At 41.2% G+C, this 17289-nt stretch overlaps 1 protein-coding gene across 1 annotated transcript in view; it reads right to left on the reverse strand.

Moving 5' to 3' along the window:
• Positions 1-1890, reverse strand: part of LOC104995978 (chromosome unknown open reading frame, human C1orf158) — a 34051-nt gene extending 32161 nt beyond the window's left edge. The window contains exon 1 of the mRNA XM_010850061.1: positions 1588-1890. Within this exon, the coding sequence (XP_010848363.1) occupies positions 1588-1701 (114 nt within the window). The 5' untranslated portion in view covers positions 1702-1890. The remainder of the gene's footprint in view (positions 1-1587) is intronic.
• Positions 1891-17289: the final 15399 nt, after the last annotated feature.

The following is a 17289-nucleotide window of genomic DNA, read 5'->3' on the forward strand; positions in this document are numbered from 1 at the left end:
AGGTATACATGTGTTCCCCATCCTGAACCCTCCTCCCTCCTCCCTCCCCATACCATCCCTCTGGGTCGTCCCAGTGCACTAGCCCCAAGCATCCAGTATCGTGCATCGAACCTGGACTGGCAACTCGTTTCTTACATGATATTTTACATGTTTCAATGTCATTCTCCCAAATCTTCCCACCCTCTCCCTCTCCCACAGAGTCCATAAGACTGTTCTATACATCAGTGTCTCTTTTGCTGTCTCGTACACCAGGTTATTGTTACCATCTTTCTAAATTCCATATATATGCGTTAGTATACTGTATTGATGTTTTTCCTTCTGGCTTACTTCACTCTGTATAATAGGCTCCAGTTTCATCCACCTCATTAGAACTGATTCAAATGTATTCTTTTTAATATACTCCATTGTGTAAATGTACCATAGCTTTCTTACTCTGCTCTCTTTATGCAATCTCCTCTCAGTCAGTGTAGGATCAGCCCATAATCTCCCCGGGTACTGCTTTGCCTACCCGAAAGAATGCTTAACCATTCTTTCTTGCTCTTGGATTACACACACACACCTATTCCACAAACAAAAACAAGTGCAGTCAGAGCTAAAAAATGGCCCAAAGCTATGTCTGACCAGAGGGTGACAAATGCTAAGGTTCCCACAAGAAAGGAGCCTTTTCTAGCTCTCAGAAGTCACTATTAACCTTCCCCACACTTACACCAAAGCTACCAATTCTGTCTCACCCTCTTTCCTTTGACTATTTTCCAAGAAGATATGAAGATGTCTAGATGTCTCTGCAGAAACTTATGTGGGTCAGTCTTGATTGCCACAAACGAAGATACTCAATTTTATGCAGGTCAATTTAGGAAAAGTATTTTGAGATGGTCTTTAAGATACATGGGAACAACAAGAACACGCCTGTTCTGTTTTGAAAGTGAAAGGTGAAATGCGCAGGCAGGGCAAAGTTGTGGAACAGGCGCCAGAGAGCACCTGGACATGAAGACAAGGAGTGTCAAGCCTGCCTTGACAGGTAATACATCTGGAAGGACCAGCCCAGGGAGAGCAGATGTTCTTCAAATCAAGATGCAGCTAAATTAGGAACAGAGAATATCAGATGCGTAGAGACACTCCACTGACTATAGAACTTCAAGGCACAACCTTATTGACACCTGTACTATGATGTTTTCAAGATATAAATGGGGACTTTGATAACTGCTTAAATATAACTCCTCTGTGTTAGGGAGTCTCTCTGCACAGAGTTCCTAATGCCACCTTCTTAAGATCCAAGTATTTGTGGTCCTTGATTTAGAAATAATAATAATACCCTCGGGTGGTACAATGGTAAAGAATCTGCCTGCTAATGCAGGAGACAAGGGATGGATCTCTGAGTCGGGAAGATCCCTTGGAGTAGGAAATGGCAACCCACTCTTTTCTTACCTGGAAAATTCCATGGACAGAGGAACCTGGCGAGCTACAATTCACGGGGTCGCAGAGAGTTGGACAGGACTGAGTGACTGAGCACACACGCACACAGTGCTCTCACTCATCCTCCCTGCCAGGTCTCCTTCTGAGCCCTCTGTCCACCTTCTTTTTACTTACCTTCCTCCTCTCCTCTGTCCAGTTTCCAGTGAGCACTCTGGTTGAATACTTGGTCTCAATCTTCCAGCTCGGCGTGGAGGATGACTCTGGACTTACGGCAGTAAGAAACTGCATTTGTCCCAAGCTTCTTTGACTTGACACAGTTTAAGGTTTCAGGGTGGGAAACGTTATGAAGCTGCTGAGTTTGGGGTGCCTTTTTTTCTTTTCAGCAGTCAGAATGGAGATGACACCCCAGCTAAATTTGCAGGATTCAAGGGCCCTGAGAGTCCACTTTCAGCCTCCAGAAAGAGGTGATGTGATCTTGGATTCCCTACTGTTGACAATCTCCATGGTGATAGACTGTGAGTATAAATACTCTCCTTAAGGGGGCAGCTGATTCCTCAGAAGCAAAATTGATGTTAAAAAAGTAAATCAAACCAACAGCAGTCACCACAAAAGCAGGAGCCAGAAGGACCTGGTTTCCATGTCATGTAACTTCCTGGTTACCAAGAGGTATCATGCACGCTAGATTTTTATACCTAGATGAGCTGAGATAATTACATTCTACCATTTAATGAATGCTGACGTGCTAGGCCCATGCTGAGACCTTTACATGTACTCACTTGTTTAACCCTCAAAGAGTCCTGTGAAGCAGGTGCCATAACTGTACCCATTTTATGGATGAGGACACTGAAGTAAAGAGGGATTAAGTAGCTACCTCAAGTCACACATCTGGAGACCTGAGATTTAAATCCATTCTGATTCAGTTGTTTTACCACTGGGCTCTGTTCATTGCTCGTCTGCCCCTTTGCCTAAGGGGCTTCCAGGAAGAATGCTAATAAATATGATTCATTCAGATCATCTTCATTCATTCATTCCACAGCCATTCTATCAAGCGTATGCTACATTCAGAGCACTGACCTAGAATTATTAGTACAATGCATCAGTGGCTAGACCAGGGCTCCATCCCAATAGAGCTCAGTCCACTGGAATAAAAACCATGATTTTGCTTATTCATTAAGCCAAAAAATCAAGAACCAACCATCTAGATATATACCAATGGAGGGCTGGCTCAACAAACTGTGGCATATCATATGATGAAATACCCTGTAGCTGTTAAATGCTGACATAGGAAGATGCCTTGCAATATATGGTTAAGAAAGAAATCAGTAGGCTCCCCTGGTGGCTCAGATGGTAAAGTGTCTGTCTGCAATGCAGGAGACCCGGGTTCTATTCCTGGGTTGGGAAGATCCCCTGGAGAAGGAAATGGCAGCCCACTTCAGCACTCTTGCCTAGAAAATCCCATGGATGGAGGAGCCTGGTGGGCTATAGTCCATGGGGTCACAAAGAATTGGACACAACTAAGTGGCCTCACTTTAAAGAAGCAGCACACTGTAGTCTTATTTTCAGTTTAGTTCAGTCTCTCAGTCATGTCCAACTCCTTGCAACCCCATGGACTACAGTACACCAGGCTTCCCAGTCCATCACCAACTCCCGGAGCTTGCTCAAACTCATGTCCATTGAGTCAGTGATGACATCCAACTATCTCATCCTCTGTCATCCTCTTCTCTTCCTGCCTTCAATCTTTCCCAGCATCAGGGTCTTTTCCAATGAGTCAGTTCTTCACATCAGGTGACCAAAGTATTGGAGTTTCAGCTTCAGCATCAGTCCTTCCAATGAATATTCAGGACTGGTTTCCTTGAGGATTGACTGGTTTGGATCTCCTTGTAGTCCAAGGGACTCTCAAGAGTCTTCTCCAATACCACAGTTCAAAAGCATCAATCCTTTGGCATTCAGCTTTCTTTATAGTCCAACTCTCACATCCATACATGACTACTGGCAAAACCATAGCTTTGACTAGATGGACCTTTAAAAGGTAATGTCTCTGCTTTTTAATATATGGTCTAGGTTGGTCACAGCTTTTCTTCCAAGGAGCAAGTGTCTTTTAATTTCATGGCTGCAGTCACCATCTGTGGTGATTTTGGAGCCCCCCCAAAAAATAAAGTCTGTCACTGTTTCCATTATTTCCCCATCAATTTGCCATGAAGTGATGGGACCGGATGCCATGATCTTAGTTATTTGAGTGTTGAGTTTTAAGCCAACTTTTTCACTCTCCTCTTTCACTTTCATCAAGAGGCTCTTTAGTTCTTCTTTTTTAGTAGTCTTGCTTGCCATAAGTAAAGACATTCGATTTCAAGCAGGCAATTCAGAGAAAGTGTTTTCCAATGACCTTGAAACTAAAGTAGAGGAATTCCAGGCAACTATTTGTTCCATATTGAAACAAAGTATGTGGCAAGGAAAGGGCATGGTAGATAGAACAGAGCAAACTTCTATTTGGCAGGACTATAGTTTGAGTAGGGCTTAAGCCAGTAAGACGGGATGTCCTTCCAATCAAAACACAGGAGAGCTATGTGTTCTGTATGATTCCATTATAAAAAACTTCTTATTATAAAGTGTAACACAAACATGAAAAATTACATTTAAAATAAATGAAATGGTTTATAGTCAATTTAGTTATAATAAATTCCATGCTTTCCATAAATGGAATCCTATAGCATGTATTCATCTGAGTCTGATTTCTTTTCCTCAATACAGTTAATATTTTTAAGAATCATCTGTGTTGCATGAAGCTGTGCTGTGCCTAGGTGCTCAGTCATGACTAACTCTGTGCGATCCTATGGACTGTAGCCCACCAGGCTCCTCTGTCCATGGGAATTCTCCAGGCAAAAATACTGGAGTGGGTTGCCATGCCCTTCTCCAGGGGATCGTCCCAACCCAGGGATTGAAGCCAGGTCTCTCACATTGCAGGCAGATTCTTTACCACCTGAGTCACCAGGGAAGCCCTTGTAGCTGTGGTTCCTATAAGTTTGCGGGGCATAGAACAAGTATCCTGATGGCCAGATATTGCCATTTTTCTAAAGCAGTGTTCTTTCAAATTTTTAGTCTCATGAAACCTGTAGAAGACTCACAAGACTTCTTAAAGTGTGGATTATATTAGTGGTCTGGAGCCAGATTGTACCAGTTTGTGAGAGCTGACACTACATTCTAGTCATGTTGGCTACTTGAAATTGGTCATGGTAGGAATATTTACACCACAGAATTGGCCAATCCAATGAATTATATTATATATTAATATTTATTAATTTATAAGTAACAGCAAACTTTTGATCTATTGGAGTATGCTGTTTAGTTTAAAGGAGAAAATCAGTCTTACAGAGATATGTGGTTAGAAGAGAGAGAATAATTTTACTAGCCTTTGAAATTGTTTGGTTTGCTTTTTTTTTTCTTGGCCATGTCTTGCAGTGTGTGGGATCCCACTTTGAGACCAGGGATGGAACCCATGTCTCCTGCAAGGGACATGCAAAGTCTTAACCACTGGATTGCTAGGGGAGTCCCCAAGTGGCAGTTTTCAAAGGTTAATTGCACTGTGGAGTCTGAATGAAGTCTACTACTCAATGAACTCTTTGAGCTGTACTATATTAAAATCCACTGGTTGATCTTGTGCTTTGGATAGATCTTTAACCTACTTTTAATTTTGTAACATCATGGTGGTCTTTTGGAAAATATTGTTTTATAGAGCTGTGTAGATAGATCTTCCAAATGTTAACATGTTTCATTATACAATATTCCCCAAAGTCACATTTGCTAATATCCCTACTGATATCATCAGAAAAGCACATAGTAGGAAGTTGACAAAGTCATATTGCTAGATACAGGTTTTCCCAAAATTCTAGGTTTAGCTTAAAAGCTCAAAGTTTTATTATTGGCAATAACTACTGACTATTGCTTTCTTTGAAGTGAGAGCCTTTCGTCATTCATTTTTTAAAACATATTTGGCAAATGTTCCAACTCTAATAACCATGGTTTTGTCTGCCAATTTTTCTTCCAACTAAAAGTTTCATTTAAAAAAAAAAAAAAAAAAAAGCCCTGGGAATTCCATGGCTGCCCAACGGTTAGGACTCTGTGCTTCCACTGAAAGGGGCTCAGGTTGATCACTGGTCAAGGAACTAAAATCCCACAAGGTACAAAAAAAAGCCCAACTCACTTCGCTCACAACCCAAACAATTGCACACACAGCGTTCTTTCTCAAGAGAACCATTGAATGTGGACATGCCACAGCAGTGCTTTCTCACACGTGTCCTTCCCATTTCCTCACACAGCATGTAAAAAAGATGTCTGCTCAAATGTTGAGATTTAATAAAATTAATAATTTCTACTTCTTCATCAAGGACACTCTATGTGAAACTAGTGATTTTTTTTTTAAACTCCAAGTATGTGATGGTGAAAAATATAACTGATAATGGCACTGCTCTGATTTATGCACAGGCTCTTGCAGTTTTACCCACCATCACTTTTGTACTGTCAATGCAAATGCCAAGAATATGGGAAAAGGCGAATAGTACCTTAATATTATTAAGAAGGCATACTCAGTCGCTCAGTCGTATCTGACTCTTTGAGACCCCATGGACTATAGCTCCCCAGGCCTCTCTGTCCATGGAATTTCCCAGGCGAGAATACTGAAGTAGGTTACCATTTCCTTCTCCAGGGGATCTTCCCAACCCAGGGATTGAACTTGAGTCTCTTGAGTCTCCTGCATTGGCAGGCACATTCTTTAACACTATGCCACCTGGAAAAGTATTGACATTGAAGATCTCCTGAAAGGAGCCTGGGGATCTCCAGGGGTTCATGGACCAAGCTGTGAAAACCTCTGCTCTTGGATATATACCTAGGAGCAGGTTTTCTGGGTCATAGGGTATGCGTGTCTTAACTTTGCTAGACAATGCCAAACTAATAATATTTTCCAAAGCATTACATCAATTTATTATGCATCCTGTCAACAGTGTATAAGTCTTTGTTTCCATTACTCCACGTTTTCTAGAATTTTTAATCATCCCAAACAGAAATTATGTACCTATTAAGCAATAATGGTTAATTATTGCTCCCCATTCCATCATCCCTCAAGTGACCTCTTTTCTACTTTCTCATCTCCGTGAATTTGACTGCTCCACATACCTCATAACTTATTTCGCTTAACTTAATGTTTTCTAGATCCATCCATGTTGTAGCATGTGTCAGAATTTCATTCCTTTTTTTTGGATGCAAAACTCTATGAGTTTATTTAGTTAAAAATGACACACGAAGAGACAGAAATTAAGTAGTCAAACTGCATGAAATAACCTATCTTTGAAACAAGGTCTCTCTTGCTGCAGAGTCCTCAGTGCTGGATTTTTATGGCTGAATAATAATATTCTATTTTGCGTGTATGTGTGTGTGTATACATCACACTTTCTTGATCTGTTGATGGACATTTGGCCTGTTTCCACCTTTCAGCTATGTGAATAATACAGCTGTGAAAATTGGTTTACAGATAGCTGTTTGACCTACACTCTACTGAGTTTTCACCTAAGAATGGAATTAGCCCCAAAAAACTATTTTACACAGCAACCACACCATTTTTACTTTCCCACCAGCAATGCACAGGGTTCTTGTTTCTCCATTTCTTTGCCAACACTTGTTATTTTTTCTTTTTGCTATGTTTCTTTTTTCTTTCTTTCTTTTTTTTTTTTGTGTGTGTGTGTGATAACGTATCCTAATAGGTGTAAGGTAGTACCTCATTGTAGTTTCAATTTGTATTTTCCCAATATCTGCCTCAGTGCAGGAGATGTACGTGGGTTCAATCCCTGGGTTGGGAAGATCCCCTGGAGAAAAAAATGGATGGTATTTTTGCCTGGAGAATTCTATGGACAGAGGAACCTGATGGGCTATAGTCCGTGGGGTCTCAGAGAGTTGGACATGACTGAGTGACTAACACACACAAAGGGTATTGATCATCTTTTCTGTGCTTATTGCCTATTTGTATATCTTCTTTGGAGAAATGTCTTTTGCCCATTTTTAAATTGTGTGTGTGTGGGGGGATGTTTGTGGATGTGTGTGGGAGTGAGTTGTAGAAGTTCTTTAAATTCTGAGTATTAATCCCTTGTCAGATATAAGTTTTACAAATATTTTCTCTCATTCTGTGAGTTCTTTTTACTGTCTTGCTATCTCCTGTTTCTATGTATTTTATATTTTATGCTACTTAAATGAATTATTTTTATTTCATTTTCTGATTATTGTCTATATATTAAAATAGTTAATTTTTTAAAACAATAACTTTATAGCCATCAACTTTGTTAATTATCTTATTAATTCTAGTACTTTCCCTGTAGATTCTTTGAGATTCCTTATTAATTCTAGTACTTTCCCAGTAGATTCTCTCAAAGAATGCAGGAATATAGCATCTGCCTGCAAGATGCATGCAGGAATATAACATCTGCAAGTAACAACTATTCTATTTCTTCTTTTCCAATTCTAATTGGTTTTATACTTGTTTTTTACATTGGCTGGAAATAGCAACCCACTCCAGTATTCTCGCCTGGAGAATCCCATGGACAGAGGAGCCTGGTAGGCTACAGTCCATGGGGTCGCAAAGAGTTGGACACGACTGAGCAACTTCACTTTCACTTTCACCAGTACAGTGTTGATTAAAAATGACATGAGCAACTCTTGTCCTATTCCTAGTAAGGAAAAAAGTTTAATGTTTTCTATTAAGGATGATGTTTTTGTAAATGCCATTTATTGAGTTCAAGAAGTTTCCTTCTATTCTAAATTTGCTGAGACAGCTTTCATAAATAATATTTAATTATTTGCATCTATTAAGATAATCACAGTTTCCTTCATTGAATCCATTAATGTGATAAATTATATTGATTAATTCTGCAACGTTAATTTCTAGTATAAACTGTCGTATATATGATCACGATATAGTATCTTTTTTCTAATATTTCTGGATTCTGCTTGCCAAATGTTTTTTAGAAATGTTTTGTTTCTATATCCATGAGTAAGACTTTTGTAGCCTGAATGTTTCATTTGCACAATTTTTTTGAGATTTTATTATTATGATTAAGTTAACCTCGCAGAAAGAATATGCCTACTTTTTATATTCTCTAGGACAGTTTACATAAGATTAATGTGTTTAATCCCTAAATATTAAGTAAGTCAAGGCATCTGGGCCAGGAGATTTTTGTTTTGTTTATCTTTGTTTAAAGGCTTTTCATTGTAGACTTAATATTTGTTATTAGTTACAAAACTAATCTCATTTTTCTCTTTCCTTTTGTGTCCATTTGGCGAGTTGTGTTTTTCTAGGAATTTACACATTGCATCTAAATTTTCAAATTTGGGGTTGTACGTTGTTCATAATGTCCCCTTGTTTTTTTAAGTATTTCTAGGATCTCTGATGGAGTCCCTTTTTTATTTCTAGAATTTACTCTTGCACGTTTTTTTCTGTATTGGTCTCAGTAGATAATGATAAATTTTATTAGTCTTTTCAGACAGCCAAAATGTGGCATTGTTGATCAGCCCTTTTGCATCAGTATTTTAGAGACTTTGCCAAAAATATGCACATAAAGATAAGCATATTGGAAAGTATAAAATACTTTTTATAGTCTTTTTAATTGGAATATAATTGCTTTTCAATATTGTGTTAGTTTCTGCTGTACAACAACATGAATCAGCCATATGCATACATATATTGCCTCTCTCTTGAGACTCCCTCCCAACCCTTATCCCACGCATCTAGGTCATCAAACAGCACCGAGCTGAGCTCCCTGTGCTATATACCAGCTTCCCACTAGCTATCTAGTTTATCCATGGTAGTGAATATATGTCAGTGTTGCTCTTTCATTCACCCCACCCTCTCCTTCCCACCCCGCCCGTGTCTGCAAGTCCGTTCTCAGTGTCTGCATCTCGATTCCTGCCCTGCAAATAGGTTCATCAGTACCTTTTTTCTAGATTCCATATAGATGCCTTAATATATGATATTTACTCATTCAACTATTTTAGGAAATTCTCAGCTATTACATGTTCAAATATTGCTTCTGCTTCCTTTCTTTCTGGAACACCAGCTGCATATTTGCCACAACTTTCTCACTGAATCCTCAAAGTCTCTGGCCCCCTTCTGTATTTTCTATCCTTTTGCTTCTTTGTACTTCTGAATAGTATCTTCTGATCTATATCCCAGCCCACACATCCTCTCTCAAGTGTGCCTAATGTGAAATGAAACCTGTCCATTGATTTGTTGCATTTTTCAGTTCTAAATTTTACTTGATTAATAATCTATGTATATATGCTACTTTTTATAATTCCAGGTTTTTTTTTAACTTCTGAATTACAGACTATTCCTTGTTGCCACAAATGTTCAAATCTGTAGGTTTAAAAATCTACAGATTTATATATTTCAGAATTATAGATTGTAGTTATGTATTGTGTTAGTCACTAAGTCATGTATGACTCTTTGTGACACAATGGACTATATAGCCTGCCTGGCTCCTCTGTTCTAGGGACTTCTCCAGGCAAGAGTACTGGATTGGGTTGCCATTATATAAAGATTTATATATTCTATTTATATAGATTATATTTATAAATATATATATATATATAGACTTTACTTGGACATAATAAGCAGAGCTGTTTTATAGTCTGTGGCTTCCTTTCTTTTTACCTGTTGTTTCTGTAGGTTTCTATTGCTAGTTTCTCTCTTCTCATAGGTCTGGTATCTGAAAAACTAAATGTGAAAATGGTATGAGGTCTAGGATGATACTATCTTCCTCCAGAGATGATTGCCATTTGCTTTTCCAATCACCTATACCTATTAGAAATGGGATTACTTTATTCCAGCATAGGTTCAGACACTTTTGGTGTCTGCTCAGCACCACACAGGAGGAGCTACAGCAGACTCGGCAAGCCACAGGAGAAGGGTCTAATTTCAGAGAAGGTGGCACCCTTCTATGGTGGGACCTCACAGGTGGATAATGAACTGACTTCTCCCAGTCCAGTACATACTAGAAACACTTCTTAAAGATGGGCAATCAGCTTCGGGTTATTGCACAAGGAATGGGATTGGGGATGGGGGGAAGGGGTTGCTGAGTACTCAGACAAATTTGGCTTCCACTTCAAGTCCCACCTCTAATCAGCTGTTTCCTTTTGACCAAGTTCCTGGGTCAAGCCAGCTTTGGTGTCCTAATCTGTAAACTGGGAGTAATTTCATGGCTGCAGTCACCATCCACACTGATTTTGGAGCCCCAAAAAATAAAGTCTGTCACTGTTTCCACCTTTTCCCCATCTATTTGCCATGAAGTGATGGGACCAGATGCCATCATCTTATTTTTTTTAATGTTGAGTCTTAAGCCAACTTTTTCACTCTCCTCTTTTGCCCTCATTAAAAGGCTCTTTAGTTCCTCCTCGGAGAAGGGGGTGACAAAGGATGAGATGGTTAGATGGCATCACTGACTCAATGGACATTAGTTTGGGCAAAGTCTGGGAGACAGTGAAGGACAGGGAAGCCTGGAGTGCTGCAGTCCATGGGGTCACAAAGAGTCAGACACGACTTAGCAACTGAACAGCAAAAACAAAATTGGGAGTCAATATCCTATACTTCATGAAATAAGATTATGAGAATACAATGAAATGTCACCTACAAAACACTTCATAAAATACCTGTCACGTATAAGAGGTCAATAAATGCTCAATCCTCTCTTTCCTTTGTGCCTAAACCAAGCCTGCTTTAGCAACAAAGTCCATTCCTTTCCCTGTATTAGAGGAGTGAATTTGGGAAATTGGGGCAAAAATATCCCAAAGGGAACAATTGTATATTCTTTTTGAATAGAGAATTCCTGAGCACAAAAACAGCTTGTTACCCCACCAGGGGATAAGCTATGAGTCTGCTAACCAGCACATCTGTAACTGTCCACTGAACAGCAGATACCTAACCACAACTTACATTGATTCAGCCTGCTTTACACAAACACCCAGATGTGCTCAACATGATTATCCCCATTTCAAGGCAAGAAAACTGAGGGCTTAGAAGGTTAAATAAATGTCGGGCCTCCAACTGGTTATAGATTACATGTCTGCCATCACTCTGCCTCTTTGCAGAAGCTGCTGTAACAAACCCAGAATGCAATATGTCTCTTCAACTTAAAATTAAAACTGCTCTATCCTTTGGTGATGACAAAGCAGGGAGTTGTTTCACAATAAGGAGGGCAGACCCACACTTGTGGGTTTTTCCCTGCAATAAGAAGTGCTTTGAAACTAAGCCCCAGGCACTGCCTTATCAGAGTCAACCTTGTACAGCCGTTTGCAAGAAACCAGCTGCAATGTTGGAGCAGGGGTGATCTAGCCAATAGCGAGTCTTGGCAACCTGGGAAAGAGGAGCCAATCTGTTGACTCTGGTGTCCTTTACTTTGCTAGATGAAGATAAGGATGTTAGAGTTAACACACCAGTAACATTGCAGCCTGCCCCAACTCCTCAGATGATTCTTGGAGAGGTTCATTTGAGTTAAGGACATTTCCCTTTAAAATATAGACCTACCAGCCTGATAGGTCCCACGCAACCAGGTGTCAAGCACTTTTCAATTTTCTTTCAAAATCAATTTTCTTTCTGTTTTTGGGATTGGTGGTTACAATCCAACTACTTCCCTCCCAGCTGAGATCTGCTGGGGCAAAGGGGGGAATGGGACAGACATCTTTATTATTATTATTACTATTAATTTTTGGCTATGCTGGGTCTTTGATGCTATGTTTGGGCTTTCTCTAGTTGTGGTGAGTAGGGGCCACTCTTTGTTGCAGTGCCCAGGCTTAGTTGCCCCATGGCACGTGGGATCTTCCCAGACCAGGGATTGAACCCATGTCCCCTGCATTAATAGGCAAACTTCCAACCACTGGACCACCAGGGAAGCCCTAACAGGCATCTTTACAGTATCTATTAATGTGGAAAATTGTGTCAGGCCAGGGATAGATTCAGTCCTTCTTGAATCTATCACAGAGAATCACACATATAGAAGCAGGCACATGCAGATACGTTCACTAAAAATTTGTAGGGAATGACTAAGAACTGTAATAGAGCCATCCCATGGATTACCATGCAGTTGCTATATAGAGCAAGAGCAATCTATATGGTTTGCTAGGCTAGATTTCTAAGATACATTGTTGAGTGAAAAAAAGTGGTACAACAGGTTCAGAATAATCTCTGTTATATACAATATACAGCAAAGCCATCCCACAAAATAATACTCTGTATTTCGTAGGTACCTATCTGTACATGTGAAAGCCTAGCAACAGGTTTTAAAGGGTTGGGAAACCAACCCTGCACACCTCAAAGAAGGTAACAGCTGATACATCCAGATCAAAAGGACTAGAGTTGAGGGAGGGTGGTCAAAGAGACTTTAGCTTTATCTCTAAAAGGAGATATTTTTATAAAAGGGAATTCCCTGGTAGTCCAGTGGTTGGGATTCTGTGCTTTTACTGTGGAGGAGGCAGGTTCCATCCCTGGTCTGGGAAGTAAGGTTCTGCAAGTAACATAGTGCAGCCAAAATAAATAAATAAAAGGAGACTATATTTGCATATCACTTGCTGCTGCTGTTCAGTCATGTCTAACTTTTTGCAACCCCATGGACTGCAGCATGCCAGGCCTCCCTATCCCTTACCATCTCCCAGAGTTTGCCCAAGTTCATGTCCATCGCATGTGTGATACCATCCAACCATCTCATCCTCTGACACCCTCTTCTTATTCTGCCCTCAATCTTTCCCAGCATCAGGGAATTTTCCAATGAGTCAGTTGTTCACATTAGGTGACCAAAATATGGGTGCTTCAGCTTCAGAATTATCCTTTCAGTGAGTATTCAGGGTTGATTTCCTTTATGATTGACTGGTTTGATCTTCTTGCAGTCCAAGGGACTCTCAAGAGTCTTCTTTAGCACCACATCACTTACATAAAGAGCCTCTTGATGAAAGTGAAAGAGGAGAGTGAAAAAACAGGCTTAAAACTCAACATTCAAAAAACTAAGATCATGGCATCCGGTCCCATCACTTCATGACAAATAGATGGGGATACAATGGAAACAGTGACAGACTTTATTTTCTTGGACTCCAAAGTCACTGCAGATGGTAACTGCAGCCTTGAAATTAAAATATGCTTGCTCCTTGAAAGAAAAACTATGATAAACCTAGAGAGTGTATTAAAAAGCAGCGACATTACTTTGCCAGCAAAGATCTATATAGTCAAAGCTATGGTTTTTCCATAGCTTTGGGCTTCCCTGGTGGGTCAGATGGTAAAGAGTCTGCCTACAGTGCAGGAGACATAGGTTTGATCCCTGGGCCAGGAAGATCCCCTGGAGAAGGAAATGGCAACCCACTCCAGTATTCTTGCCTGGAAAATCCCATGGACGGAGGAGCCTGGCAGGCTACAGTCCATGGACTCGCAAAGAGTCGGACATGACTGAGCAACTTCACTTTCTTTCTTTCTGTGGTTTTTCCAGTAGTCATGTATGGATGTGAGAGTTGGACCATAAAGAAGGCTGAATGCTGAAGAATTGATGCTTTTGAACTGCGGTGTTGAAGAAGACTTTTTTTTTTTTAATTTTTTTTTTATACATGACGCAGAGGGATGGTACGGGGAGGGAGGTGGGAGGGGGTTCAGGATGGGGAATATGTGTATACCCGTGGCGGATTCATGTTGATGTATGGAGAAGACTCTTGAGAGTCCCTTGGACTGCAAGGAGATCAAACCAGTCAATACTAAAGGAAAGCAACCCTGAATATTCATTTGAAGAACTGATGCTGAAGTTGAAGCTCCAGTACTTTGGCCACCTAATGCAAAGAACTAACTCATCAGAAAAGACCCTGATGCTGGGAAAGATTGAAGGCAGGAGAAGAAAGGGACGACAGAGGATGAGATAGTTGGATGGCATCACCAACTCGATGGACATGAGTTTGAGCAACCTCTGAGAGATGGTGAAGGACAGGGAAGCCTGGCATGCTGCAGTGCATGAGGTCACAAAGAGTCAAACACAACTCAGCAACTGAACAAGAATGGAAATGAAAATATGATTGAAAGTGTGGTTAGCTGTAATACTGACCACAAGTATCTGCCACTCTTCTTATTCTCCTCTGTCCTGTCAACATCAAGCTTAGTTGACAGGACATAGGTTTTGTTTGCTCTGACCAGTGGAAGGTGAGCAGAAACAGTGAGCATCACTTCTAAACAGAAGCTTGGGGAGCCAATGTGAGTCAACATGCTCTTTTCCCCTCTGCCATGAGACTGGAGATATCTCAAATAGAGGCTGCTCCATCAGCCTGGATCTGGGGGTAGATGAATGTGGAGCCATGCTGCCACTGACCTTTGCTAAGGTGCTTCAGTCGTGTCCAACTCTTTGCAACCCTACGGACTGTAGCCAACCAGGCTCCTCTGTCCATGGGATTCTCTAGGCAAGAATACTGGAGTGGGTTGCCTTCCTCCAGGGGATCTTCTCGACCCAGGGATAGAACCCATATCTCTTACATCTCCTGCACTGGCAGGTGGGTTCTTTACCACAGAGCCACCTGGGAAGTCGCTGACATTTGAGGGTTGTAATATGTAATTCAGCAAGAAATAGACCTTTGCTTCATAAGATACTGAGACTGTGGTGCCATTTGTCACTTCAGTGGAGCCTGACCTGTACTAGCCTGTATATCACTAGCGAGCCCAGAGTTAGGAGGAGACAGCAGGCAGGTACTCCAGTGCAGAGGATACAGGGGTAGAGGGAGACAGGGTTTAGAGCCAGACAGGTAGGGAGGTCCTGGCTGGAGGTGAGAAGTACCCTGAGAAAGACACCATTTTTTTTTTTTTTTACTTTGCCTTAAGATCTTGTCCTCAATTGCCTTCTGACAAAACAATTTTGGTTACAATGCGTTATCTTTTATCTGATGGCACTTGCCATGGGCAAACTGGCAGATCTTTGCAGGGAAATCCTGGGAACTTAGTGAGAAAACACTCCCGGAGTGTCTGGGCTTAAAGGTGGCTCCATCTTCCCTGAGCCGAGTTAGCAGGGCATGCCAGCTGTCCATTCCCAAATGGGGCTATGGTTACCTATTTCAAAGCCATTGTGACTTAGAGAAAGCTAAAGTAAAGCTGGAATCAAGATTGCCAGGAGAAATATCAATAACCTCAGATATGCAGATGACACCACCCTTATGGCAGAAAGTGAAGAGGAACTAAAAAGCCTCTTGATGAAGGTGAAAGTGGAGAGTGAAAAAGTTGGCTTAAAGCTCAACATTCAGAAAACGAAGATCATGGCATCTGGTTCCATCACTTCATGAGAAATAGATGGGGAAACAGTGTCAGACTTTATTTTTGGGGGCTCCAAAATCACTGCAGATGGTGACTGCAGCCATGAAATTAAAAGATTCTTATTCTTTGGAAGGAAAGTTATGACCAACCTAGACAGCATATTGAAAAGCAGAGACATTACTTTGCCAACAAAGGTCCGTCTAGTCAAGGCTATGGTTTTTCCAGTGGTCATGTATGGATGTGAGAGTTGGACTGTGAAGAAAGCTGAGCACTGAAGAATTGATGCTTTTGAACTGTGGTGTTGGAGAAGACTCTTGAGAGTCCCTTGGACTGCAAGGAGATCCAACCAGTCCATCCTAAAGGAGATCAGCCCTGGGATTTCTTTGGAAGGAATGATGCTAAAGCTGAAACTCCAGTACTTTGGCCACCTCATGCGAAAAATTGACTCATTGGAAAAGACTCTGATGCTGGGAGGGATTGGGGGCAGGAGGAGAAGGGGACGACAGAGGATGAGATAGATGGCTGGATGGCATCACTGACTCGATGGACGTGAGTCTGAGTAAACTCTGGGAGTTGGTGATGGACAGGGAGGCCTGGCGTGCTGTGATTCATGAGGTCACAAAGAGTCGGACATGACTAAGCGACTGAACTGAACTGAACTGAAAAGAAAAGTCAAGAAAGCAAAAAATAAATAAATAAAAGCTGCTGGCAAAAAGACTTGACACTATCAATCTGCCTCAGATCAGAGGGTAGCTAATACCTCGCTGCATGGGAAATGACTCACATAAGGTCATGTAACTCAGTCATGTCTTTCACTTTAATTCTGAATGATAGGAAAGAAATGAGCTAATGGGCTACAGGGCTTGGCAGAAAGGGTTTACTGTCTGACCAGAGCTGCTATGCTCAGTGTCCCACCAACTACAAGGCCTTGGGTAAACTACTGAATCAGCTCACCTTGAGCCTTACTAGAAAGTGTCAGGAAATGAGTGTTGTTAACATCTCTGGGCTCAGTTTCCTTACGTGTAAAATGGGCTTAAGAGTACACATTTTGTAGATTTCACGTGTACACATAGTGAAGGGTGGGGTGGGGCAGGACAGCATAGCTGGTGTATTAAGACTGAAGATGATGGCTTGCTGAATGAGAGGGCACCAGCCCCTCACACAGGGTCAACAGGAAGCTCCCCCCACATCCAAACTCTCTCTTTGAGGAAGTGAACACGTAGGGGTCATTTCAACTGAAAGTACAACTTCAATAGACTCACACGAAGGAGGTAAAGTCACAGTATTTATTATTTACAGATCCCAGAAATGGGGGTGGGGTGGGGGTGTGCAATGAGCAGGGGCAGGGAGCGCAGTCCTCTGTTCCAGGTCATGAGTGAGCAGGAGATGAAGAACAGGACAGCAAGCAAGCACCTATTCCTTCTAAGGTGTTGGGGTGGAGGTCACTGACTTTTCACAGGATCAACTCTAAAATGGTTATTTTAAAAGATGACCAGGGAAAAAGCAGAAACTTGTGCTGGAAATCCTAAGCATGGGTCTTTATCATAATGTCCGGACTCTGGATGTGAGCAGAGCTGTCATAC

The sequence above is a fragment of the Bison bison genome, unplaced genomic scaffold (genome assembly GCF_000754665.1).
Source record: "Bison bison bison isolate TAMUID 2011002044 unplaced genomic scaffold, Bison_UMD1.0 scf7180017864289, whole genome shotgun sequence".
Taxonomy (NCBI): Eukaryota; Metazoa; Chordata; class Mammalia; order Artiodactyla; family Bovidae; genus Bison; species Bison bison.